General features: G+C 48.5%; 9 protein-coding genes across 9 annotated transcripts; 6 read left to right on the top strand and 3 right to left on the bottom strand.

The window, feature by feature from the left end:
* Positions 1-434: 434 nt before the first annotated feature.
* On the bottom strand, positions 435-3,113 carry N7520_004720 (protein phosphatase 2A regulatory subunit RTS1; the record flags this gene model as incomplete). Its single annotated transcript, XM_057138654.1, has 7 exons — positions 435-761; positions 804-1,137; positions 1,195-1,493; positions 1,549-1,902; positions 1,969-2,568; positions 2,629-2,970; positions 3,090-3,113. The coding sequence occupies 7 exons, from the start codon at positions 3,111-3,113 to the stop codon at positions 435-437; spliced, it is 2,280 nt and encodes a 759-aa protein (XP_056996861.1).
* A 1,671-nt stretch (positions 3,114-4,784) lies between these two features.
* N7520_004719 (transcription factor TFIIIC subunit TFC1) lies at positions 4,785-6,894 on the top strand (the record flags this gene model as incomplete). The annotated part of the gene is made up of 5 exons (XM_057138653.1): positions 4,785-4,931; positions 4,988-5,291; positions 5,348-5,425; positions 5,478-5,586; positions 5,652-6,894. 5 exons carry the CDS (start codon positions 4,785-4,787, stop codon positions 6,892-6,894), a joined length of 1,881 nt encoding a protein of 626 aa, XP_056996860.1.
* A 1,157-nt stretch (positions 6,895-8,051) lies between these two features.
* On the top strand, positions 8,052-9,203 carry N7520_004718 (ribokinase; the record flags this gene model as incomplete). The annotated part of the gene is made up of 1 exon (XM_057138652.1): positions 8,052-9,203. The coding sequence occupies one exon, from the start codon at positions 8,052-8,054 to the stop codon at positions 9,201-9,203; it is 1,152 nt and encodes a 383-aa protein (XP_056996859.1).
* A 1,381-nt stretch (positions 9,204-10,584) lies between these two features.
* Positions 10,585-11,685, top strand: N7520_004717 (uncharacterized protein; the record flags this gene model as incomplete). Its single annotated transcript, XM_057138651.1, has 1 exon — positions 10,585-11,685. The coding sequence occupies one exon, from the start codon at positions 10,585-10,587 to the stop codon at positions 11,683-11,685; it is 1,101 nt and encodes a 366-aa protein (XP_056996858.1).
* Positions 11,686-13,418: 1,733 nt separating this feature from the next.
* Positions 13,419-14,954, top strand: N7520_004716 (ribonuclease H family protein; the record flags this gene model as incomplete). The annotated part of the gene is made up of 1 exon (XM_057138650.1): positions 13,419-14,954. The coding sequence occupies one exon, from the start codon at positions 13,419-13,421 to the stop codon at positions 14,952-14,954; it is 1,536 nt and encodes a 511-aa protein (XP_056996857.1).
* A 160-nt stretch (positions 14,955-15,114) lies between these two features.
* N7520_004715 (CVNH domain-containing protein) lies at positions 15,115-15,497 on the bottom strand (the record flags this gene model as incomplete). The annotated part of the gene is made up of 2 exons (XM_057138649.1): positions 15,115-15,302; positions 15,365-15,497. The coding sequence occupies 2 exons, from the start codon at positions 15,495-15,497 to the stop codon at positions 15,115-15,117; spliced, it is 321 nt and encodes a 106-aa protein (XP_056996856.1).
* A 944-nt stretch (positions 15,498-16,441) lies between these two features.
* On the bottom strand, positions 16,442-18,781 carry N7520_004714 (MCM DNA helicase complex subunit MCM5; the record flags this gene model as incomplete). Its single annotated transcript, XM_057138648.1, has 4 exons — positions 16,442-16,934; positions 16,994-18,396; positions 18,447-18,573; positions 18,645-18,781. 4 exons carry the CDS (start codon positions 18,779-18,781, stop codon positions 16,442-16,444), a joined length of 2,160 nt encoding a protein of 719 aa, XP_056996855.1.
* A 456-nt stretch (positions 18,782-19,237) lies between these two features.
* Positions 19,238-22,621, top strand: N7520_004713 (vacuolar protein sorting-associated protein 54; the record flags this gene model as incomplete). The annotated part of the gene is made up of 3 exons (XM_057138647.1): positions 19,238-19,454; positions 19,524-22,380; positions 22,432-22,621. The coding sequence occupies 3 exons, from the start codon at positions 19,238-19,240 to the stop codon at positions 22,619-22,621; spliced, it is 3,264 nt and encodes a 1,087-aa protein (XP_056996854.1).
* Positions 22,622-24,967: 2,346 nt separating this feature from the next.
* N7520_004712 (uncharacterized protein) lies at positions 24,968-25,342 on the top strand (the record flags this gene model as incomplete). The annotated part of the gene is made up of 1 exon (XM_057138646.1): positions 24,968-25,342. The coding sequence occupies one exon, from the start codon at positions 24,968-24,970 to the stop codon at positions 25,340-25,342; it is 375 nt and encodes a 124-aa protein (XP_056996853.1).
* Between the last annotated feature and the right edge of the window lie 797 nt (positions 25,343-26,139).

Here is a 26,139-nt window from a genome sequence, read left to right as displayed (position 1 = left end):
GAAACATTTACCAAGCAGTCAATGAAGACCCCGAGAACTACAGATGGTCAGAAGCTTGGAAAGTGGCCCAGGCGATATCATATCTCCGGCATTGGTCTAGAACAAGAACTGACAAAACATAGAAAAGCCGTCAATCCTAGAAGATTGACGGATGGAAACGCCATTCACACCCATTTTCCATACCCGAACACGGTTCTAAGACGGGGTCCAACTCAGAGGTCCGCTCTGTGATCACACCTACGCCTGTAAGGAGTCGATCACAGAAGGGGAAATATCAGAGAAATCCATGTACACAAATAGGAAAGAAACAAAGAACAAGAAACAATAAAGAAAAGAGCAAGCACAGTGGGCATTAATCCGGGCGAATTCGAAAATCACAGAAACATTGCAGCCCGTGCTCGCTATGCCATTTGGTTGCTGAAAATCAACAAAAGTCACATGTCCATTACCAGCCCCCCGATAACCCCGACATCATTTGGTGGAGTTGCTTCGATGCAGGATCTGTACATTGGTTGCACTGGTACCACTGCCGACCGAACGTCGTCGCGGACGTATCTCGCTGCCGCTACCACTCCGTCGTCTCCGAGAACCGCGAATTGAGCCACGGCGTCGTGTCTGGAGCAAAACGGACGTTTCCACGTTAGAATCACGCTGGCTGTGCATGGGGATTGGCCTCTTAGCAAACGACAAATATCAAGGGTAATAGAGGCAAACGGCAAGGCAGAAGAACGGAGACCCGAATCGGATGGGGGTGCGTAGATCTGGAAAGCGTCGATGCAAGATCAAAAATGCACGGGACTTACCGATGTTGGGGTTCCCTCCCGAGAAGGTCGCTCCTTGGGGGCGTCGGATTCTTCCAGCTTCAAGTTATTCAGCCGCTTTTGACTGTCGGTTGTCATGGCCTCCACCTCGTCGATCGGCTCAGGCACACTGAGATTGGGAGCAGGCGGCAGGGCTGGGGCACCATTTTGCCGCTTGGCTTGCAATTCGATCAAGTCCCAGCGGTCCTGTCGAGTCCTTTCGCGTTGGTCTGCACTATTCTGGTGCTCGGTGTACTCGTGAGAGCACTCATCGAAGAGCTGAGGGTTAATCTCCATGAACATTTTCATGGCGTTGTACACCATGCTATGAATGGTCCTAGTGGCAGAAAGTAAATCAGCTATGACACCCATTTCCCTCATGAAACCAACATACCGATTCCAGTGGCCCTTGGAGTTCTCATAGAGCGGAGCAAACATGATCGGCAGAATGGTTTCCACATTATCACTGACAAGGTTGCAGAAATACTCGTTATTCCAGAAGTAAAGAGCACGTTCGGCGACCTGGAAATGCGGACTGGCAACTGACTTCGCTAGCTGGTGGAAAAGTGGCTCTTGCACCTTGGCGAATTCAGCGGGATCCATGACTTCAAAAATGTCCTCTACCTCGTTGAGGTACATAACCTCTTTGGTGCTGTTCGTCTTAGGCCAATAGCGCAATAATCCAAGAACAACCTTCACATTGGTTAGCATATATATGTAGGATACAATAAGATTTTGGGTTGCTTACATCTTCTGTGAGCGTAGAGTCCTTCTCCAAGAACTGGACAATACAGTAGGCCAGTTGTGGGTGGTACATGCTCAGGCTCTTAACCTTGTGCATAGGAAGAAGAACTCTAGTCAAAAAGAGCTTGTGTTCTTCCTTCAGTGGAAGCGCGAAGCCATTGATGATGGAACCCAGAATCTCCAACAATTCGGCAATACCGTTGTGTCGCTCTGTTTCGTACATGAACTGGAAGAAAACGTTGTTGATAGATCGACGAATATATGACCGCAGGTTCAAGAATTTGCCATAGATACGATGCAAGGTTGTCTTCAAGAAGTCACGCTCCCGAGGGTCTTCCGAATCAAACAAATCCAGCAGCTATAGGAGTCAGATGTTAGTCATATGGATTTATGACGAGAGATGAAACTGGGACACAATAGATACCTGGAGAACAAATTGATGGTCGATATATGCCTTCGCAATGTTGGTGTTGAAATCCTGGCTCTCGATAAACCGCAAGAAGAACTCGTAGACAACTTGGATGTGTGGCCAAGCCACTTCCAAGACAGGCTCGTCCTCCTCGGGATCAAACGCCTCCCCCTGGGGGCAGATCGGAGGGGGAATCGGGCGAAACAGGTTCTTGGCGAACATCTCCACAACACGGGGGTACATGGGCTCTGTGATCACAGAGCGGTTGTTGGCAACGTAATCCAGGAGTTCATGGAGAGCCAGCCTCTTGATCTCCTTGGACTTCATGTCCGCAGTAGGGTCATTGAAATCGAAGATAATGTTACACTGGTCAATCTTCTGCATGAACAGATCCTGACGCCGGTTCGGGGCGACTTCGTGGAAGCCCGGCAGTTTCTCTAGCTCTCTCTGGCGCTGATCAGAGATGTCAAACCGCGATGAATGTTGCCGTTTAGGGGTCCGGATGCCCTCCGACATATCCTTGGGGGTAGTTTGTAGGCGGTCGAAGACATGGGATTTCCGCGGGGGCGCTAGATCTCCGGGCATGGTCTCGGCGGCACCTGGGGGAGGGGCGTGCTGTAGAAACCGACTAATTTAGTATATGTCAAGCACTTAACAAAGGGGACATAGCCATACCGGAGCACTAGGGCTGATGATCACACTTGGTGCTACTGACTGGCCCTGTCTCGTCGGGGTGCCTGGGCCATTTGTCGGCTGGCCGGCCATCCCAGCCCCTTGTGGTATATAGTGCTGAGCCGGTGCGCCGGCACCCCCTGAGGGTGTTACCGCCGGAGAGGCATCATCTGGTGATTTTCCACGTGCATCGTTCAGAGATGTTGTGGACGATGTTGGTGTCCCTTGGTTCGGTGATGCCGACTGCTGTGGAGGATGGATACCGAGGGACGCCTGAGATGTGGAGTTGGAGTCCTTCTTCTTCGATGACTTGTTGGCATCCTTTGCCCGCGACAACTGCTCATGCTAGCATGAGAGAAATTGATGTTAGCTTATATGCGAGCAAGGGGGGTGAATGGTCACCACCTGCATGGTGGGGGAGGGGGTGATCGTGCGGTGAGTGCCACCGGGACAGGAGAACTCACCACTCTCTGTCTGAATCCCTTCATCTTGACGCTGTTATGAAGAATGCCACATGTACTCCGCTAAGGGTCTCAGTGCTAGTGCAGCCAGGCGCTGCACTCTCGCCAGACTCGGATCGGCCACGAGAGGGGTTGGAGTGTTTTGTATCGATCGACCTAGCAGGGGCAATGTGTGAGCGCTTTTGATCATGGCAGATATGTGAAGATCAGTGTAGATAGTGGGAATTGAAATTGCGTTATTGAAATCAGGCAATTCCAAAGAAGGGTATTATGGCCTCAATGGCGGCCAACTTCGACGGTTCTGAATGGGCGATGTCGCAGCACGCGCACGGGGCAAGACGCTTGGATGTTGGGGGAATAGACCGCCAAGGAAAGACAATAGCAAAGTACAGGCGAGACATACCTCTGTGGTTCGAGATGGAATAATTGACTTGTCGGGGATTAAGGGGGCTTGCCGAGCAGAGAGGTCGATATGGGGTGGACGTTGCTTGATCCGCTCAGAGGATCTCCGTGTCGCTTAGTGGCAGGCTGGGAGCGGGGGGGGATTCGAAAGCACCAGAGTCACCCGATTGCAAACCAACAACCAAAGCCTGGGTCAGTTGATCTGAATGGGGGAAATAGCGAGTAAAGTTGAATGGAAAATCGGAAGCGCAAGTAGGGAGAGAAGTGGTTGGGTTAGAAGGTGGAGAGGAAGCGGGTGTAGGTGAAGGGAAAGGCGGGTTCTCCTGGCCGTGATGGTGATGGGAGGGGCTGCAGCCAGGTACAATCCCTTTACACTGAGTAGATTGATCTACAGATACAAAGATTTCTTCTAATCTTATGTTCTCCAGGCTGTTACGACTGATAGATTTTATTCAATATCTTGCTATAGCGAGTCCTCTGCAAGAGTTCTCAATCGTCATGGCTCTTGTGTATGCGTTTTCCCGTTTCTTGACGCTTATGTCATTGGTAGTCACGTGGAGGGCACAGGCAATTTCCACCAAATATCAGTCCACGTGAATATCTAACAGACAATTTTGCATACCTATTCAATAATGTAATTTCCGGAGTCTAAAGCTTGATAGCTTATTTTGCAAATCTTTAAAAAAAAAAAAAAAAGCAGACTTACTTGGGTGGCGAATTCCAATCTTGAAAGTGGACGCTAGGCACTAGCCACAACCACAATATATAGTTCCGCCCAACTAGATTCCAATAAGAACGTTCACTATGTGTTTGAAACACTTTGAACAAGTTTACGAGATATATCTCAACTGATGTACATGTTCATATTATACTGGGTGAGTATTCGTACAATATTATGAAATCCATTCCAAACATTATGTTTGTGAATTACTAGAATCCATGTTTCTTATCTGATGGCGCAGCGTCACTGTGAGGACGTCCAAACAGTCCGGACATTGATTAGTCAGCATATCCGATTCCCCAAACGCAAGATTGAAGATATCTCAAAGGTTGGCCGCTATAGCACAAAGTGTTGGCATCGAGGATAAAGAAAAAGCATCAAGTGGCTATCAAAGAACCGGGGCAGTCTTAGTAGAGCACAGAGACCCAGGCTGTGTCCCCAAGTGAGCTGCAAAAGATTCATTCTTCCCTCCCTGCGAGTCACAGAGAACGCCGTGACAACATTGTTCAACACGATCCCGGTGACCAGTACACAAATTATTCTGCCTCTTGATACTCCCCATCACCCATCACCAGATGGAAATGGACACATCCCGAGAGGCTAGAACCGCCTCATCTTACAATATCCCGTCTCGACGGCTGGTTAGCGTGGAGCACCCTGCAGTTATTCGCAACATTGATAAAGCCATAGAAACACTGCAGGGCAATACAGGAATAAATAGAGTGAGAGGATTTTTCCAACCACGATTCAAAATCAAAATTATACTGACTAGGCATAGTTTATGAATCCGGTTAGACCTGATGCTCCTGCACGTCTAACCCTGCGACCGGAAGATGCCATGGCACGACCTCTGGTATCCACAGTCAACCAAACCAATAACATCTTACTCCAAGTGACTGTTCCTAAGCGAACTGGTCGAAAGCGTAAGAGAGGATCTGACGAGCCGTTCACCGGTGCGCCGGAAGATGCACCAGACTCCCAGCGGCGTACATCAAAAGAGTTGATGCGCTGTCTTCGTGATAACCCTTCCCAATACAACATCCAACCAGTCGGAAAGATTGAGCGTACTCATGTATTTCGAGGTTTGTTCCGAACTTAGTCTCTTGCCGTCGGACCATATCAAACTAATCCTTGATAGGAATGCCGGATTTTGTCTACTCGACTACCAGCAGTGTGTTCGCTCAAAAGTTCCGGGATTACATTGTCCCATATAATTGTGAGTAAATTCCGGATGCAATCATTATGCGAGCAATGCTAAGATCATACAGTGGAGAAATTAAAGAAATTTGATATCGACTTGACAAAGGGTGCCCTGAAAGACGCCGATATCATCCCACCACCCTCCCTGAGTAACGAACAAGTTCCGTTCCTCTACATGTATGTTTCAATAAAACCTCAGATATAAGGAGGACTTTGAGAAACTGACCAATTTTGATTTCAAGGTACCGTCAAAACCCGGGTGTCAAACAAACACTGGATGAATACGGCCAAATAATAACACAGAACATCCAACAAGTCCCTAAAATTCGTACATACCTCTTGCCGCACGACATCGATGAAGTCCCGAGCAAGCCCCAGGAAAGTCTTCAACCAAAAGAGACTCTCGACCCCAGTCTGCGCAGAGTTATCGACTTCATTAGTGAGCTCTTCGAGAAGCGTCCTATCTGGACACGTCGTGCTATCCGAAACTTTCTCCACTCAGACGAACAACGTTATCTACTTCGTCTTGCAGTCCCCTACGTGGGTTACATCTTTCGCGCAGGACCATGGCGCGATGCAATCATCAAGCTCGGTGTCGACCCGCGTTCTTCACCTGAGTATCGGCATTACCAGACCTTCATGTTTCGACTGATGCCCGGCGAATCCGATTTAGGTCGAGATGGCGGTAGCCGTCGGGATAGGTATGCCCGTCTGGATCCAGAAACTCGAATTGAGATCCCCGAGTCCAGAGACAGCTATTTATTCACGGGACGCTTGCCCCTGCATCAAGATGGACGAATCTGGATGGTCTGTGACATTACAGATCCCATTTTGAAAAATATTCTCTACCCACCCGAAGAAAGCCAATCTGAACCTTTTCTGCGAGAGACGTGTGAAATTCTCTCGGATGGCTGGTTTGGTAACGGAACTCTAGCCAAAGTGAAGATCATCATGCGTTCCAAGATCGCAACGCTGCTGGAGGGCTGCGAGCCCGACGATGCGGATTATGTGAAGGCTGCCGCGTTTCCTAATTTTGCGAACGATGAGGGGGATTTAAGTACCTACTTCCAGGTCGATGCGCGTACGTCGACCCCGAAGGAAATTTCTCTAGCAACTGAGATTCGGGCTGCTATCAAGAGTGCTCCACAATGGAAGCGGACGAATGCGAAGGATAAGGACGGAAATGACAGGAAAGGAAAGGGCAAACAAAGTGCGGCCAAGTCGCAGCAAAGAGAGGTGGAGATGGAAGACTACGAGGGGGGGATGGAAGAAGGAGAGAGTGAGGGAGAAGAAGAGGAGATGGAGAGGGTCGAGATACAGGAAGAGCAGGTTGCGGCAGCACTGGCGGCCAGGCAGGCTGCCGAAGAAGAAGAAGAAGAAGAAGAAGAAGAAGAAGGAGAAGAAGAAGAAGAAGAAGAAGAAGAAGAAGGAGAAGAAGAAGAAGAAGATGATGATGATAAGGAAGATGATGGAAATCACTTCTAGGAGCGTACTACTTGACTTGAGATTGCTTTGTATTCCCCAAGAATCAGCGACCATAACCTAGTATCATTTAAAATACTCTAATTTTTAAATGGTTCCCTTCCAAAAAAAGCATAATGATCGAGTAACCAAAAAGCTCTACGAGTCAAGACCCGAGTGTAAACCTGATATACACCTAAGAGAGTCAAATCAGCAGAATAAAGTCGACGAAACTACCTGAATGCACAGGAGATTTTCGGGTACGATGAACTATAGGACTAATGTAGACAACCCAAGAAAAATCACATACAATACAGACAGAGCTAGAGAGGGCGGTGAATAAAAATCATGTCATCTTGGTTGTCAACATTAGCCCTACTATACAGTCCACCGTACTAGCCCCACACCTACAAACCCCTGACTCAGGCTAGCGCTGGCCTAGTCCGGGGTCAAAACTATAATGTTTAAGTATGATATCGCCACCGACCCTGTACACACCAAGCGCAAGACTGTCACAACCCTCGACATTGCCTACGCTCTCCAATGTCAGGGCCATAAGTCTTGCCCCGCGTCTTTCTTCTGCAAAGCGTCTCTATAATGTCTCCAGGTACACTGTACGGTTTCGGCGGCTAAGCGTATCAAACAATTTCTCAATATCGTGTCTTCTCTTTTTTCCGGGATGCTGATTTTCTTTATCGTCATGGGTCTGCTAGTGTTCGCTTCAGAGCTTTCCTAAATCATAGCGACCTCATCATATGGCTGGCTCCAATCGAAAGGTGGGATCTACACTCTTTCGTACGGTGATCCTTTAGGATTGCAATCGACTTAAAACAGAATCATTCATTGTGAGTCTTATATGGACCGTCTCTTGATTTGGGCATTGTTTTGGTTGTTGTCGTCGTTTGCTCCACCGGACGAATGTATTATGCGCGCCGGCAACCTCATGTCCTTTCAATGTTTCCTCCAACGTACCTGCAATACAGATTTTGATGAATATAACCAGGAAACAACAGCAATTGTCATCTTTTGTAACCAAGGGTTTCTTTTTTTCGTTCAAGCCGAGCTCCTTCCGCCAATTGTGTTCATAACCCCACACCTAAAACCCCGCCTCCCAGCTCACCGACTCCAACTCCAACATAACTTCCACATTCTAACTGAACCCCAGCGAGGCCCAATTCAAAATGGCGCCTCTCATCCGAGTCATTGGCTCCCTCAATGCCGACATGGTGTCGGTCACACCACGATTCCCGTACCCCGGCGAGACAATCACCGCCTCATCCTATTTCCAAAGCGCAGGCGGAAAGGGTGCCAACCAAGCCGTCGCTTGCGGACGCATGTCACGACCAAGGCCCCAAGCCGACTCAGCAGGCCTCAACACCCAGAGTGACGTCCAGGTCGAGATGGTAGGCGCGGTAGGTGCACGCGACGGTCATTTCTCCGCACTACTAAAGCCGACTCTGGAGAAATCCGGCGTAGACCCATCGCGGGTCCGAGTCGTCGAGGACGCATATACCGGCGTAGCAGTGATTATCGTCGACTCGTCCGCCGGAGGCGAGAATCGTATTGTGTTTTCCCCCGGTGCCAACTACCAGGGTATGCAGCCGACGCCCGACGTGCTGGGTATGGCTCTTGCGGCTCCCGTGCCTGATGTGATCGTGATGCAGGGTGAGATCCCTGTTGAGACAGTGATTTGGTTCCTGAGGGAAATTGCGACATTCAAGACGAAGAACCGTACTGCTGGCAAGCGCGGCATTGAGCGTGGCCCCGACGTTATGCTGAACCCGGCCCCTGCTCCACCTGGTGGGCTCCCGGAGGATGTCTATTATGCTGTTGACCATTTAATCTTGAACGAGACGGAGGCGGAGCTGATGACCCCGTCGACTGAGCAATTGCTCCGCACTGTTCCAGACGCCGACTCGCTAGACAGTAAGGAGAAGGTGGCAAGATACTTCCACAAACTAGGCATCACCTACGTTCTGATTACATTGGGGGCCAAAGGCGTTTGGTACAGTGCTACAGATGGTGGAACATCTGGCCCCAGCGACGGGGTTCGGCGCTTCACGAATGAGCTCCCCGCAGCCCCTGTGTCTCAGGTGTTGGATACCACCGCTGCGGGAGACACCTTTGTGGGGGCGTATGCTGTCAAGGTTGCGCGGTGGCGCGAAAAACGCCGCGCCGAGGGCAAGTCTGGCAAGGATATTACTGATGACGAGAAGCCGCATCGTTACAAGACCGTCATGGATGAGGCTATGCAGCTGGCTGCGCGTGCGTCCGCTCGGGCCGTGGAACGGCTTGGTGCAATGGACAGCATTCCGTTCGAGGATGAAATTTAAGCATGGCGATATTTAAATTCGGCATTCACCATGTAAATTTTAGTCATTAGATCATAGGTGAACGAGGAACAAGCACGATTGAGGTGGAACTTGACGCATTGTCTAACGATCAGCCCTGGAGACTACCCCTTGTGGTAAATCTGTGATTCGGAGTGGCGTTGCCTGAGGAATGCATGCAGCAGCATGTGCAATGACGGGGTGCAGTTGATCCCTCAATTCCTCAATCAGAGAACGTGTTCTCCAGGGTTCGGTATTCTCCTCTGACAGGTCCATACCCTGGTGAAAGGTAAAATGTGGTACAGCCTAAATAACCATGGCTCCATTACCTACTTAATTTTCCTTGTATCACTGGATGGAAGACTCTCTATGCACCACTCAAACACGGTGTGCACCAATCTGCAACCCATGGTTTCAAGGTGAATCCCGAATTAGCCGAATGGGCTCGGGGCCAATGATGAATTATGCGTTGGCAGAAGGTCGTGAGGGGCTTATACTTCCGTGAAAGGACTGTAAGGGAGGGGAAATTACACGCGAAGCGTGTCGCGTGTAGACGTACTGGGTACTTGATTTATACGCGAGATCAACAGAGTTTAACGGGATTGAAGTTGTACCCGCTACTTCGAGTCTCGACGCGTCTAGATACCCGTCAGCATCAGCATCAAGGTTCCCCCTGATATGAAAATATGCATATTTTCCATACTAAAAGAAATTACTAGAAGGAAGTTCAAGAAAGAAGTCTGTCAGAATATCATAAGTATCAGTTTGGCTATAAAGGCTCATAGGGGGTCAAAAGTATGTACAGCGGAGTAGGTGCATTCCAACTTTACATTGTTCTGCCATGGGAAACATTAAGAATGATCCGGTATAATTGGATTGTGCCAATACTTGCATGAGCGCCACGTCCAAAATGGTATCCAATTAACTTGGTCAAGGGCGCCTTGCATGGGAACGCGACAAGACGCGCGCTCTCCACTTTGACTTGAAATACTTCCCCTTCCCAGTGGAACCTCCTTGCTCGTTTTCATTTCCAAACTCTAGATAGAAAGAGTTTAATTATAACTATCTTCTCCCCTTCCCTGGAGAGACTTTCCACAACCATTTCCATCTTGAGGTGTTTAAGTAGTGATCAACTTTTATCCACTATATCCACCCTCATCCCTTTCCATTGCCATATCCGATCTTATACCTTGGTTCAATTCTGATCTCGACATTTGCTTTCCAAATCGTCTCCAGTTCAACAAAGAGAAAAAAAAAAAAAAAGAGACTTGATTTCTACTTGAAAATCTTCGATCGGTGTCTGAGCGTAGACCGCCAATCTCTCCCCACTTAGCGCCGCCAACGCCAAAACAAATCCAACACCAACGCGCCTTCTTCCTTCATCATGGCGACTCTAACCATGACTCCTCCCACCCGCCAGCCTTTCGCTAACCTGGACACACCGCGAATGCGGTCAGTCATGCGGACCAAGCTGAACCGCCAAAACATCCAAAACAGTGAGCCTTCACTCCCGTGTTATAATATTGATATCCGAACCTCAAAACTAACCCCTCCAGGCATATCCCTATCCAAGAAAAGCTCCATCTTCATCGAAGACACTGAGAACATCGACCCCTACACTCGCAGTCTCTCAGCCAAACGCAAGCGTACCCTAGATGATGACGAAATCTCCAAGGGTTCTCCCAAACCCAAGACATCACGCATCGCCCTCTCCACCCGCGCCACCAGCAATGTCTCATCTCACTTCTCCACCCCCTTGAAAACAATCCCATCCACACCAAAATCTGCCCCAATTCTCAAACCCGCTGGCCGGACCCCAACAAAGTCATGCAAGGTACTCGGTCGCCGGTCGGCCATTGCCAAATCCAGACCCGATTCCGGAAAGCGGGCCGTTGCCCGTCCTTTCTCCCTTGCTACTGCGCTCCAGGCTACGCCTGCACCAAAGTCCACGCCCAAGGCGCCGACGGGCTGGTTCTTTGAGATCCATGTTGACTCTGAGCAGGAGGAGATGACTAATCTCATGCAGCACTCGACTGGGGTGCTCGATATCAGTGATGACGAGGGGAAGGCCGCTGTTGATGATCGCGGCAAGGAGAATGTTCCACCATCTGAGCTTGGTATTGAGTTGCCCCGTAGCAACCAGGCTGTTGCCCTGGCTGCTGCTGCGGAGGCTCGTAAGGCGGAGAAGATGGAGGAGGACCGCTCGCCGCTTGGGGAACTTACTGCTTCGGATTATTATCCCGAAGATTGTAATGCTTTCTCTTATGCTGTTGTCTATGACGATGATAACGGTCCTCAGTCTAAGATGACTCCTGTCATGCCGCCGCCGTCTAATTTCGTCTCGCCGGAGATTAATACCTCTATTGCTTCCTTGCTGGAGACTGCTCTCCCGCCGAAGTTTGAAAACAAGGAGACCGAGACCGATACCAAGACGGCTGTTGCCTGTGAGGCAGCTGCTTCGGACGATAAGATTGAATCGTCTTAGTTGCCCAGACTGCTGAGACTGAGGCTTTACACGTTGCATTGCATTGATCTTGGCGTTTCTTGAGTTCCATCCTATCTTGAATTCACTCTAGGTTGGAGCTATGATGATGAGTTATGGAAAACGGCGTTCAGCGTCTGATTTTTGCCCTTTTTATTTGTTTTGATCTGAATACCCTTCGATATTGCCAAGTTTTTTTTTGTTTTAAATCGGGGTTGTTTGTTGGTCCAGTTTTTGCTTTCACGCCTTAATTAATTAGTACTGCTTGCCATGTCTGATGCAGGTTCACGATGTATACAGCTAGCTATCTTAGGTAGAATTTAAAGTCAATGATTGAAATGATTTCAATATTCACTTGAGAAATTAAAGTCTCTCTATACAACTCAAAGCTTCTGTTCCAATTCCTTCCCACAATGCTAACCGTAACACCTTCCATAAAACTTAGTATTGACAAAAAGAGGCCCGACCCTTCATCTTCTCAACATTTTAAATTCCAAGAGATTCGTCCTGGGCTGGAGCAAAACACTCTTCACAAAGGCTGAAGGTTTTCAGCCCTATGCCTGTCTACCGTATGTATATGCGGGCTTCAAAGTTTATCTTTGTTCAAAGCTAGTGGAACATGAGGCTTCTCGACCAAGAAAATTAGTGAAAGAGAATGGAGAAATTCAGAGAAGTTTGCGAGTTTCCCGGTTCAACTACTTGGTTGATGGGAATCACATGTGCAACAGGAGGTCTGACCCGATGAATGTACCAGTATGTCATGCAAAGCCTCGAGATCATGTTGATTTTTTCTGTCAATATCAAAGACTTGAGCGATTCACATGTGTGAGGATCAGTTGATGTATCCGAGGAACTCTGCAAGATGTGTACCTATACCCGTAGTGTCATCTAGTGTCGATCCTCAACATGCCCAGGCGCCTAATGGAAATCTCAGGTGGAAGGCATGTATGAATGACTAAGTCACATTGGAGTTGATTCCCTGTTGTTTCAAATATTGAATCCTCAGAGTCCAAATATACTACGTACTAGTAAAAATGGGTTGACGATGTATTTTAAGCACGTGGAGTCTTCAATCATAACATTGAAATCATTAATCCATTATCAATTCGATGTGCAATATCTTAGGTAATACATTATAACTAACGTAATCATGGAGGGGCAATGGACTAGACGATATTAGATACTGAATATACGGAATGAGGTTTCCTATTTTGATGGTCAATTTATACTTCACTAAATGGAAAGAATTATTCAGACTATGAATGGCATGATGAATTAAAAGTGCTAGAACATGATCCCATAGACTAGAACAAGTTCTGCATAATTCTCTTCGGACCTCAGTTGATACAGAGCTTAAGACAGGAAATGCTTCCCAAGTGATTGCATCCAATCTAGGCGGCGGTGCTCGCCTCGACCGCAAATAAATACAAAATAAATACCCCAAGACGTTCTTGCTTTTCAAATACACAAATTCAAAACTGATCACTCAGTCTCAGCTCCAGATTTCCTTTGTTATCACATGCTTCCACTCTTTAGGGCACGTCAGTGTTTCAATCCTGACTTGATACTGACTTGATACGAGAATCAACTTCACCTGGTGGACGCCAAAGTGAACCCAAGTCTTCTTACTCAGACTTCGCGTCCTTTGAACTCGGTTTAAAACAAATCATCTTCACGTCTACTCCAGGTGGCTTGCTTGTGACCTGATTTTGACCTGTGATTCCGAAAGACACATCATGCCTCCACCAGCTGAGCAAAGACCCCTACGAAGAAGTCGAAGCCGAAGCCCCGAGACATCCTCTCGATATCAGACTCGAAGGCGAACTTATGGAAGACAAACATACGAGGAGAGAAAGGATGGGCGGACTGGGCGCGTGAGAGTGGTGATTGACCTAACTTCTTCTCCCGACCCAGAAGCTATGCCCGACCCCGGATGTGATCACCATGTTGGAGCTGGTAGTCAGACATCGATATGGTCAACTTTAGATCATATGCTACCTACCCCCCAAAACATCTCTACTCCTAGGGAGAAAACGACCCTTTTTGGGGCGATTGGGGTTCCCAAGCAGTCTTTATGGAATAAAAATCCACTCCAGCAGCAAACTGACTCTACCGCCAGCAGCAATTTAGGAATACACGGCATAGCGGCCGCTCTCCTAGCATCCCCATCGAGACGGACCGATCTACTCCAAAGCGTATTTTCCGGGGCATTTGGAACCCCCCTGCAGCCTTGCTCGATCAGTAAACCTCTTCAGAAACCGACTGTTCCCCCTCTCGAGACAGAATCAGGGATCGGTGCCATAACGGCTGCTTTCCAGGCATCACCATCGAAGCGTGACGCTATACTCCAGAAGACTTTCTCCAGGGTATTCAGAACTCCCATACAGTCTGGCATGACCAATAGTCTACCCAGGAAACTCGTTATCAATCTGACAGGCGATGATACTGATACCTACTCTGATGCCGGGTCTGCATCATCTCTGCCACCTGTCGCTGATAACATCAGCCGACGTACTCGGTCATTCACCAAGAACTCCGACCTCTTCGATGTTGCCAATATCAGCCGTCCGGCTCAGTCTACCAAGAACCCAGACCCCTTCTATGGGACGGTGGTGATAGATCGGAATCGCTATTCTGCGAAGAAACTAGCGCAGGAAATACACAGTACCCCTCTGTCCTACGATGGTACCTACAATTACATCTTTTGGACAGATGGTTCCGTTCTGAATTGCGGAACTGCAGGTGCGGCAGCGGTGTGGCTCAACCCTAATAGGCAGCAGTGGCATTCGGTGACAGAAAAGGCGAAGTCTCAAACAAAAAGTTCTGAAATTGCAGAGTTAATGGGAATCGAGATAGCCTTGTCACAGGCATCGACCTTTATTGAACGATTCCAGCAGTCTGACCCGTACGTCCTCAAGCACCGACATATGGTTTACGTTTTCAGTAATTCCTCCGGTTCTTTGGAGATGATTAAAAGAGCACACCTTACTCCACTAGGTAGACAAGTGGAAAGGCAACCTTTGCTCAAAAAAATCCTTGAAAACAGCATAGCGCTGCGGCGAGTGAGTGCTCAAGTGGAGCTTCATTGGATTCCCGGCCACTCTGGAATCACTGGCAATGTGATAGCCGACAACCAGGCCAGAAAAGCTGCCAATAGCAACAAACTTGGGAAACAGGTATCTTTGGGTCCAATTGCGCATTTCAGCAAGCCCTCTGGGCCCGAGGAATGTTACCAAACTCTTGAAGCATACGAGTGTAATGGTGCATATTGATGACTTTGTTTCTTTCTTCTAATCCCCCACTTGTGTGGCTGCATTGGATAAAAGCTTGCATTATCTCTCCTCTCCTGTATTTCGAGCACTTTGTGAAGGGTCACAAACCCATCTCTGATTTCATTGGAATAGATCAGGATGATACAGTCGTGTGAACTTTTCAATCGACAAACACAAGCTCCCCATTATCATTCGAAATCCGCTCCGCCAAGTTGATATCTGCATCCATATCCTCCCCCTCAATGTTGAGCAACTTGGCTCGTAGCACAGGAATACCATCTCCTTCAATAGAGAGATATATCTCATTGGCACTTTCTTTGAAGTTCTCTCCGCCCCAACAGAAATCGCCTTCGAAGAATGTTAACACAATACTCCCTTTAAGGTGTTGTAGATTCGAAGATTGTACATACCATCGTTATTACCGATCATGCCATTCAGATCAAGCGTAACCTCTTCCTGGTCACCGTTTTCATTCCGCAAAGTAGCCTTGAGGATATGGTCATCCTCAAGTTCAATACTGCTTGCTGACTCGTGGAAACTCATTGTGGCAAGATGAATGAATGTAAAAAGAAACACAATTTTGTATTGTATTGATTGATCCGAATCAACTACCCAGCTGAAAAGAGCATCCTTATATACCCATTGCCCAGAAATTCCCCCCCACGTTCAGGCCGACTCAAGACCAGGATCCCCGCAGCTGTTTTTGTCCAACACATGTCCTAGACTTATTTGCTACCCGTATCTATGTGGATATGGATCCAGACTCACAGGGTACACGAAATACGGGGCCATCCGAGAAACGCACCATGTCATTTGACCCGTGCTCTTATACTCGTGGCGCACCATGCAGCCCTAATTGCCAGCCACAGAAAGCCGTAAGGCTGGCTAGCTTGGCGCCTTTGATGTTGCACCAGGTATGTAGGCCAAGGCGGCCTTCCTTGGCTAGTTGCTTTGTGGATCTGAGAAACATTCAGGTCTATGAGTGATTTGTGGGAGAATGCTGATGCCTAATTTGTTACTGCGGCTTTAAACGGAAGTGTCCGGTTGCCGAGCCTACTAATGTGTTCAGGATATGCGATAAATGTGTCTTGACTTGCTAGCTAGAGTGTTTTAAAGTGCTGGGGATAATTTGAAATCGACCATGTGTATATGGTCTCGAGTCAAGACCTTATTATCAAAATCAACGTATACACCAAGAGCAGTCGGTTGTGTAAGTCTAGGAATCTCCATATTCAGGGCTTGGCGATGGAATTGGCGAAAGAGTGATTTCGAAGGGGTTCTATGTACATGAAAGACACTACTTTCGATTGTAGCCATTATGAATATGCATTGGTAGAAAATATCCCTCAGTCAACTTTGATCACACGCAAACTCCTGCTAAACTCCTATGCTTGCAGCCGAAACAAATGCACACGCCGAAGAAAGTTCCTATCACCCATAACACGTACACGGTATATATAAGTCAACATATCACAATCATAAGGGTATCATGCAGTGTTTCGGTAGATCTGGGAGCCACCAGAGCGGATCTGAATTACTTCCCTCCGCTGCAACACGATGATGGCTCGGTTGAGAGCTTGCTCGGAATAATTCTTGTTATCAACGAAATCACGACGCAGTGTTGCCAGGCTGGTGCTCCAGCCAACAGGTAGGCGACGCTTGAGCTCGTCTTCGATCTTGGATGCTTCCTGCATGAGGTCCTTATTGCCCTGGCCATCACCCTGGGTGACAGCATCCATGGTGGACGCCAAGAAGAGTCGGATAGCCTCATCAACATGGGCCTCAGTGGCTATGGGGGAGAGGGACAACTTCGCCAGAGACTCGGTGATACGAACAATGGCCTCGAGTTGACGCACGGTAATGGGGATAGATGACTTGGTGTTGGACTCAATCTCGGATCGGTGAACTTGCTTTCGGATGGAGACGAAGTAGGAAGAGAGTTTCTCAGCGGCCTCGGGCGAAAGGCGAGGAGCGCAGCGACTAAATGTACAAAGTTAGAAAGATTGACAGAAAGGATCAGCTAGCTAACTTAGACTCACCTTCGGCAGTAGCTGATATAACGCTTCATCTGGTCGACCGGGATTTCGGCTTCGACCTGCTCTTGCACACCACGACCTCCCATGTGAACGCCCATGACGTGACGAGCAATGCGTTCATCACGGCCACGTTCATGATCGTCTCGAACAATGAAAATCATATCGAAACGTGACAGAATGGTAGTCTGGAAGTCAATGTTCTCACCCGGGGTCTTCAGGTCGTCGTATCGGCCAAAGACCGGGTTGGCGGCGGCCAAAACAGATGTTCGGGAGTTCAGAATGGTTGTAATACCAGCCTTGGCAATGGAGATGGTTTGCTGTTCCATGGCCTCGTGAATAGCCACACGATCTTCGTCACGCATCTTATCAAACTCATCAATACAGACTACACCACCGTCTGCAAGAACCATGGCACCACCTTCCAGGTAGAACTCGCGCGTGGTGTGATCGCGCTGCACAGAGGCAGTCAAACCAGCTGCCGAGGAACCCTTTCCGGAGGTGTAGATGGCAATCGGAGCCGCCTTTTCAACAAACTTCAACAGTTGGGATTTGGCGGTACCGGGGTCACCCAGCATGAGAACGTTGATATCACCACGAAGCTTCATTCCATCAGGAAGAATCTTCTTTGAGCCACCCATAAGTAGGCAGACAATAGCCTTCTTGATATCGGCATTTCCGTAGATAGAGGGAGCGATGCTGCGAGCCATAGCCTCATACAAGTCAGGCCGGCGGCTCAGCTCCAAGAATTCTTGCTCTTCCTCTTCCGAGAAAACTGAATTTCCCTTGGCAGTCTGATCCACATCGGTGTTCAAACCCACAGCACGCAAGTAGGGGTTGCGAATGGCCACTGCAGCTTCCTTCTTGCCACCCTTCGCCTGGTAGATCGAGAAGATGCCCATGACGGTACAGCGCGAACCGGGAACAACTCGGTTTGCAAGATAACGGTCTGCAGAAATCAGGACATGGCGGGGTAGCTCACCCACCGGCACCTGATCAGGGGCCTCCTGAAGCTTGAGAACCTGTTGATCCACAAATTGGCATTTTTCGTGGTGTACCATATAGGGGTCAAGAGGGCATTGCTCGCCAGGCTGATCACCAGGCTCCTTGCTGCGTCCACAACGTCTTGGGAGGGACAAACCGGTAAATCCACCCTCAACACGGATGTTTTCACTATGGTCGCAGTTCTTGCAACGAATGTGAACGGTGGTCGCTTTTGATGAGATAGTGGAAGCACCGATGACAATACCAGGAATGCGGACGAGATGAGAGATGTTGGTGGCGTTCAAGTCGCGGATGGAAATGTGCGATGCTGAGGAGTGGAGAAGCAATTGGTGGGATGGAAGGGTGATGTCTTTCTCACCAGGGAAGACGATGCGACGAGTGCAATCCTGGAGGGCCAATTCGAACTACTCAAGGTTAGAGAGGATCGATCACCTCGTGGAAGGGTGCTGCTTACCAAGGGAATTATTTCGGCCGGCTCTGTTGTGAGTTTGTGCGCCAACTCCTCATTAAAGGAAATAAGGTGGGCAATGTCAATGTCGCAATAGTATTGCTTCACAAGCACATTCTGGCGTAACTGATCCCTGTAAGTTTCTTCAAGTTAATCCTGGACTGCAAGCCTTTCTGGTATATGCAGAATTTGCGGATTGCGTACCGATAGATGAATGCATTGTCGAGCTGGAATTGGAGCACAAAGTCTTTTAATTTATTTTGAATGGCGGTCTTGGACTCATCAGCACCATTTTCACTAGGCGCAAGAACGCTCAGGGTGTATGGAGTGCGTCTGTCCATGGTGTTTGATGGAAGGTTGGAGATGTGGGGGGAAAGGAAGACTTGCAAAACTTGAAGCCACCAGAAAGGGAGAACTCTTGGGAGAAGTGGAAATCGCGAGCGCGACGCGTCCTTTCCCGGAGACGCGTTAAGTGGATTCCGGCCTGTTTTCTCAGGCAGTAGTTAATGGAGCGGAGTAATGTTTAATCCGCGGTTTGGCGCCTTGCCCGATTGGGCGAAGCTGGGCATGGCACCTTGGAAACAATGCCACGACACCTATTTGACAGCAATCACCTAGCCTTGAAGCAGATCAAGAATTGAGATCTCAGCACCGGGAGCTTCTTGCTGAAGGTGGACGTGGTTTTAGAGCCCTGAGCTCGGCGACCTTGTGGTTGATCTGTCATGATCAGATAACTCCGAGCTTCCCCAACGATCGACCCCGGTGGCTGGCGCATCCGCTGTGCGGACGTGGACAAGATGGCGAACAGCCCGCGCAAGTCAATTGATAGCCTGGCATCTGGCGCATCCACGCCATCTATCTCGCACTATTCCATGACCCAGCTGGAGTCGCCTCGGGTTCCCCCTCAGCGATACCCCCTGAGGAGGGGATCTACAGCAAGCTCCATCGTGAGTATTGGAGGGATCCTGGATACCTCACAACATCAAGGGTCAATTGCAGAGTCAGGACAGAACGGTAGGGCACATAGATGAACAGTACACAAATCAAATAACCACGAATACTAACGAGAGAACGCCACTGCAGCCATTTCGACACTCTTGCAACCCCCGATTATTCGAACCGGCCTAACACCTCATACCGCTGTGTCGGCCACTGGATACAAACCGCCGTCATCCCGCGATATCCCACCGGTTACCTTGACCAATATTACCCATGTAGACTCAAAGGCATTTCAGTCGTACTTGTCGCAAGTCGGCTCGCTGTATGATGTTTTTCAACAATCGAAGGAGAACAACGGAGAAGAAGGCGTAACAACTCCGAGCATGAAATCACCAAAGTCCGAGCATAAGGATTCTTTGATGCCTTGGAGCCCGGAGCGGAGGTCTTCAACCATGTCTACCAGCTCACGACCAACTTCTCCTTATGATCCACGAGGCCGACGACCCTCATTCCGCGGTCGTGGCCCCGCAGTCACACCCCTATCGACAATTCCACCTGTGTATCTTGAAGAAGATTTTCATCTCGAGAACCCGAGGACCTTTGACGTGATATCGGAAAAATCAGAAGTGGTGCGACCACCTCGGCCTCCTGTAAAGGATGACCAGTTTCCTAATGGAGGCGCGTCGGAGCCCGCTCATACCGGAAGAAAAGCACTTGCCACCAACGCTATTCTGCAGGAGAAGCTTTCTTGGTACATGGATACGGTGGAAATTCATTTGATTTCCTCTATCTCAACCGCCTCTAAATCATTTTTTACAGCGTTGGGCTCATTGCGCGAGCTGCATGCGGAGGCGGCCGACTCGGTGGAACGAATCCAGGTCCTGCGCCGAGACCTTCAGAAAATTGATAAGGAGATGGCTCTGGGTGGTTTGAAGATCGTCAACCTACGCCGTCGAAGAGAAAATGTGCGCATGCTAGCTGCAGCTGTCGCTCAACTTCGTGATGTGGTAGAGTCAGTTTCTCGATGCGAGGAGTTGGTTGAACAGGGAGACATTGAGGTTGCCTCTGATGAACTAGAAGAGGTAGAAAAATTAATGGCTGGTGAGAAAGTTTCCGATCGTCCGGTCGAGAAAGATGACAAGGACCTCCCTCGACGAGCGATTGACCTTCGAGGCCTCAAGGCCCTTGAGGGTGCATCGGAAGACCTTGCCCAGCTAAGACAGCGTATTGGAATGGGATACGAAACCCGCTTCTTGAATGATCTTCTCGGTGACCTGCGTGAACACGTCCAGAACGTGTCTTCAAATGTTACTTTACAGCGTTGGGGCTCCTCTTTCTTGCGGCAACGAGGCGGAAACCGTCCTGTATCGATGGTGTCTCCCGCGTACATGAACATTGATAATGATTTACGATCCAGATTGCAGGTCCAGCTCACTGGACTTGCAAGAGCTCACTTCACCACGCCTGCGGCGACCTCCTTCAAGGGCGCTGTGCTGCGAGAGATGAAAGGACTTATTCGAAAACATTTACCCAGCTCAAGTGATGATGACAATGAATCCATGGTGTCTGTTTCCACTGTTGGGGACCGACAGCGGAGTCAGCAAGAGAAATCCTCTATTCTTGCACGTAATTTGCGTGCCCTTGACCCTGAAGATGCTTATCAAATGATCTTAGGGGTCTATACAGGCATTAGTGAATGCCTACGTCGATTGAGTACACAAGTCAAGATCCTCCTGGATATCGCAAGTGGCCTCGAAAACCCCTCGACCAACAGTGTGAAGTCCCCTCGAAGCCCCAACCCACAAACTATGAACCAAACTATCAAGTCTCTAGATGGTGGTCCATCCCCTTCTGCCCAGATGGCTCAAGATGAGATCTTACAGGTGTTGGACATGTCAAGTCTTCTTGGCCAGGCGGTAGATATTGCCCAGTCTCAGGTCACCAAAGTTCTGAAGGTTCGATCTGAACAGACAGCACAACTGTCGAAGGAAGAGTTCCTCAAGTACTTTACTCTTAACCGTCTTTTTGCCGACGAGTGCGAAGCCATTTCTGGCCGAGGCGGCACTGCACTTCGCACAATTGTGGGTAATCAGATTCGCGATTTCATCACCCGCTTTGGTGAAGCTCAGCGTCATCGCATCGTTCAAGTCATGGATGCGGACAAATGGGATGCGCGCGATTTTGGGGACGCTCAGGTCACCATATTGACTCGCATCCTTGATGCAAGTACCAAGGATATTGAGGCATGGGTTGAGATCTCCAAGATCTGGATCCCCTATCACGAGAAAGAGCAAACGGACTCCTCAGAAAACAGCTCTCTTGCAAATGGCTCAGGAAAAGAGAAAGTGCGCAGTGCGGTCATTGACGAACAGAGATACATCCTGCCAGACTCGGCTGTTGCCATTATGCGCAGTATTGAGGAGTTTGAGTTCCTTATGGCCAACATTCCCAACATGATTCAAGACATTGCCCCTCAGCTGCTGGAGATCCTCAAGCTTTTCAACTCCCGGTCATCCCAGCTGATCCTGGGCGCTGGAGCTACCCGTAGCGCCGGATTGAAGAATATCACCACCAAGCATCTCGCTCTTTCATCCCAAGCATTGAGTTTTGTTGTTGCTCTTGTGCCGTATGTTAGGGAATTTGTGCGTCGCCATGGGCAAGGGAACCAGGTTATGGCTGAGTTCGACAAGATCAAAAGGTTATGCCAAGAGCACCAGAACGGTATCCATGAGAAGCTTGTGGACATAATGAGCTCACGTTCAGCGCTCCAAGTTAATGCGATGAAGAAAATTGATTGGGATGCCGAGAATGACTCTTCTGCGGTCCATTCTTATATGGAGACCCTAGCCAAAGAGACGGGCACTCTACATCGCGTGTTGAGTAAACATTTGCCCGAAATGACCGTCGATATGATTATGGGGCCTGTGTTTAATAGCTACCGAGACCACTGGGTCAAGGCTTTTGACGAGGCGAGCGTCCAGTCTGAGACTGGTAAAAAGAGGTTTGTCTTCATCCAGTGGTGCATCTTTACTCTGTACTAACGATTTCTTAGGATGCGAATCGACATCGAACATTTCCGAACCAAGCTGAGCAAGATCCACGGCGCTGGCGTCTTAGGTGATAAAATCCTCCAGCTCGTGCAAGCGAAGAGTGTTGCTGCCCCGTTATTCGACTCGGAGCAGCCCGAACCTGCAGACGAAGAACAAGGCGACGACAGAGCATCTGACTCTGCCAAGTCATGATCTGTTCGCACTTGACTTCCCCGTACATGTCCTAGGCTCATGATCGCCATCATGAACCTGCCCTTATACATATAATCTCTTCCCCATGGTGGCGCTCCTAGCTACCAGTACGACTTTTTTTAGAAGCTGTACAGAGGCATTGTCATTTCCTACGCATTCATAACATAGCCTGTCCACGATATGCACTAATAGAAATAGCCCGGCGTTTCTTGTGAAGAATTGATGATTTCCATGCGAGCCCTCGAGGCTCACTCGTCATACTACGTTCGAGGTTTTTCGCCGCTCGCCTAATGTTTCTACCATGCCTACCTACGTCATATACCATTTACCTATGTACCCAGGCTCCTACCCAGTATCTTATGTACATGGACTCAAGATAAGTACATGTATGTTCAATGTTTGTAACAGATATGTATGTACTCGGCAAGCTCCTTGGAGCCAATACTGCAGCGTAGCCTCCTCGTAAACTCGTGAAAGTAAAGTGATGTTGGTGGTTTCTTTCCAACTGATGGTGTACACATATGAAGGATGAACCTGCTTAAGAGAGATTTCAAACAGGAACACTGAACCCTCAATCAAGGGAACTCACTTTATCAAAGCTACCTAGGTACACCTACCTAAATGAGGACCTCGGACTGCATTAGATATATCTACTTACATATATGTACTGTATCCAATACCCTAGAAGCTTGTATCACTTCTCCTGTCTAGAACGTGGCCTATGTTTGAGAGCTTCTGATATTTTTGTATGGCGATCCGGTCCCTTGGTTTACGGATAGCCCTCTTATGGCCGGATTCAAAATATTCACATTCCTTGCACTGGATAATCATGTCCACACTGAATGCAAACTCGTTGATAATTTCCTTATGCACATGTGTAGCATGGCAAAATTCATTGGTCGAAGTCCCAGAAGTGGAGCACGAAAATTTATACTCCATCGAATGACCACGATCACCACTGACCTGCAAAAAGCGAGAAGACTTTCAGACGAATGTTCAGACACGTGGATACTATTAGCTAATGGCAGACAATAATTATGAAGGCATCCTCTCATAGTGTGACTGAACAGCCTTGGCCGGACCGAATCTATCCGTCGGCTGGTCCTGCCGGGCTAGAGTGAGCTCGTCAAATATGCCTACAATTCTACGGAGTACGCGAAGCTGAAATGGTATTTGCCAAGCAGGCATGGAAGGCTGATTTTCAGGCAACTCTGCGGTAAGGAGGAAGGGGGCATCGATCTCACACAACTGTGGATCCGGATCCAGTTGACCTGCAAGGAGAAGGTCGAGAACAAAATGTTCGCCTTTCTTTGACGTTACCCACGTGTACCAATGAGCCAATATTCAGGAATGCGTGGTTGGCGTGGGTGTTGGAATGCGGCATTTATGGCAGCGTGCAGAATGTTTTCAGGATCAGTGGAAAGAAATCTGGGTCAGTTCTACATTACATATGAATATTCCCGCAACAGAAATGGGGGCGAACTATTAAGTAACTCATATGGAGTTTGCGCAAAGTCCGAAACAAGTTTCTAGAAAAGCTCTAGTGAAAATTTTTCTCATGGTCTGAGCTGTTCATAGCGTAGATTTAGTCTCGGGGCTTGACAAATTCTCTCCGAGAAGAAAATGTCTATGCTTTTTTTTTTTCATTTTCAATTTTTTTTTCGGTTTCAACAAAGGGGGTTGAAAAAGGGTGAAAATTCGGGTGTGACGGGCCTGATTTCCGTTGCCTGATCTGTATTCCGATCGGACCGTACGGTAAGGTGCTCTAATAGCCTATTATACTAGGACGTGGGAATGGTCTGGATCCGCCCGGGAATCACAGATTTTAGCTGTCAGGGACCCGAATTGCCGATCGACGCTCTGTCGTCATTTTGTTGCCCGATGCTGTTTCTGTTTCACACATTCCAGTAAATCTCGAAACATCCTGTTTGTTACGAGAATCTCGCAAAGCACGCAAACGTTGACAAATTCCAGTCATGAATAAATCACGCGATTGTACGGAGTACGGAGTAATGACTGACGTATTGGCATCACGCCTTTTCTCGTAATGCCGCTAGGCGCCATTTTTTAAAGGAATAAGGTGATCTCCCACAAGGTGGTTCCACCTGGCTGAAAGTGGGTCTTGCCTTTTTCTCCCGTGAGTCACATATGGAGTCACCTATGGAGTCCTGCTATTAAAAGCTCTTAACCCCTGCAGCAGATCTTTTTTTTCTTCGCTTTTTTCTGCACCTCATCTCATCCTTTTCCCAAAGGGGATGATGGTCGCTCTCCTATAAAAGTTCTTCGCCCCCCCATTGATACACCGGCTGGGGACGTCCTCCCCCGAATTTCTTCTACGTCCTGAGGATGGGACAGAGGCATAATCGACGCCGCACACGTCCTCGGTCATCTCATCAACCAAAAGATATACCTGTCTCTCGTCATACAGGCTCTCCGATATTGGCCCCATCGTCTATTTGGTGCCCCCATACTATTCCATTTGGATCCCCAGCGGCCAGCTATTCGACTACATGCGTTCAACGTGGATCTCCGGTCCCAATACCCGCCCCAACCTGGCACTATGGGTATTCAGCATGGCAGATCCGTGAAACAAAACCGATTCTGGAAACCGGTGGACTAGAGGAGCAGTACCGTCTCTTCGGTGGTGAACCAGGCGACGATGTGAACCTTTGTTACCGTATGCTGGAGTACTTTGGTGGTCTCGACTACATTGACTCGTGAGTAAATCTAACTCGAAGATTATTTCACCACCTCTGACTCAATCATCCAGAGTACGACAAAGGACCCTCGGAGACTGAAGATCAAGGACTTTCCAATTTCTTTTTTTTCCAGCCGGAAACTCCAGAAAAAAGCAAAATCAAAATAACGACCACGACTTTCGATTGCGATGATTTTATGGTTTTCATACAAACCCCCCCAAAAACACCGCCGATCTTGGCCATAGGACACCGTCCTCCGCCTACAGCGCGCCCGACACTCCGTCACAAGAACACCAGACCACATGGATCACCCGGGTCCCCGACTCGCAGCAATGAAGGTACCTCAGGTATCGGATTGGTCCTTTTTGACCCGGCCATGTGGATTCTGGACATGATGTTGCAACTAGGATGAGTCACAAGGCAGACTCCGCTTGACCCATTGGTTGAGTTCGCGACCGACCCTCACGGGTTGTTGACGCTTGAGTTCCCACTGAGTCATGCAGGAACTGGCTTTGACTTTGCATCTTCAAAGTATATATCTGTTCTGTCACCTCAAGAATTTTGGAGGTAGCAGTTGTTTGGGCTGCCGCATACAGTGAAAATGTCGGCGGAAAATATTCGATTCTCCTAGATTATACATTTCAGCACGGCATCAAGTTTTTTCTTTGCCATAATGTTTATACAAAAATCGAATCTCAAAATAAACTTCATAACCAAATCAATATTCCCCTCTAATTTCAATAGTTCATGTGCACGTAAATTACCTGATCTAGTTAGGCGTCGATCCCTTGGGCAAGTGCAATGTTGTCCTTTGGTCAC

This window comes from Penicillium odoratum (genome assembly GCF_028828045.1).
Source record: "Penicillium odoratum strain IBT 22623 chromosome Unknown utg000004l_segment0_segment0, whole genome shotgun sequence".
Taxonomy (NCBI): domain Eukaryota; kingdom Fungi; phylum Ascomycota; class Eurotiomycetes; order Eurotiales; family Aspergillaceae; genus Penicillium; species Penicillium odoratum.
Note: the sequence above shows the minus strand (reverse complement) of the source record. Positions and strands in the feature narration are given on the sequence as shown.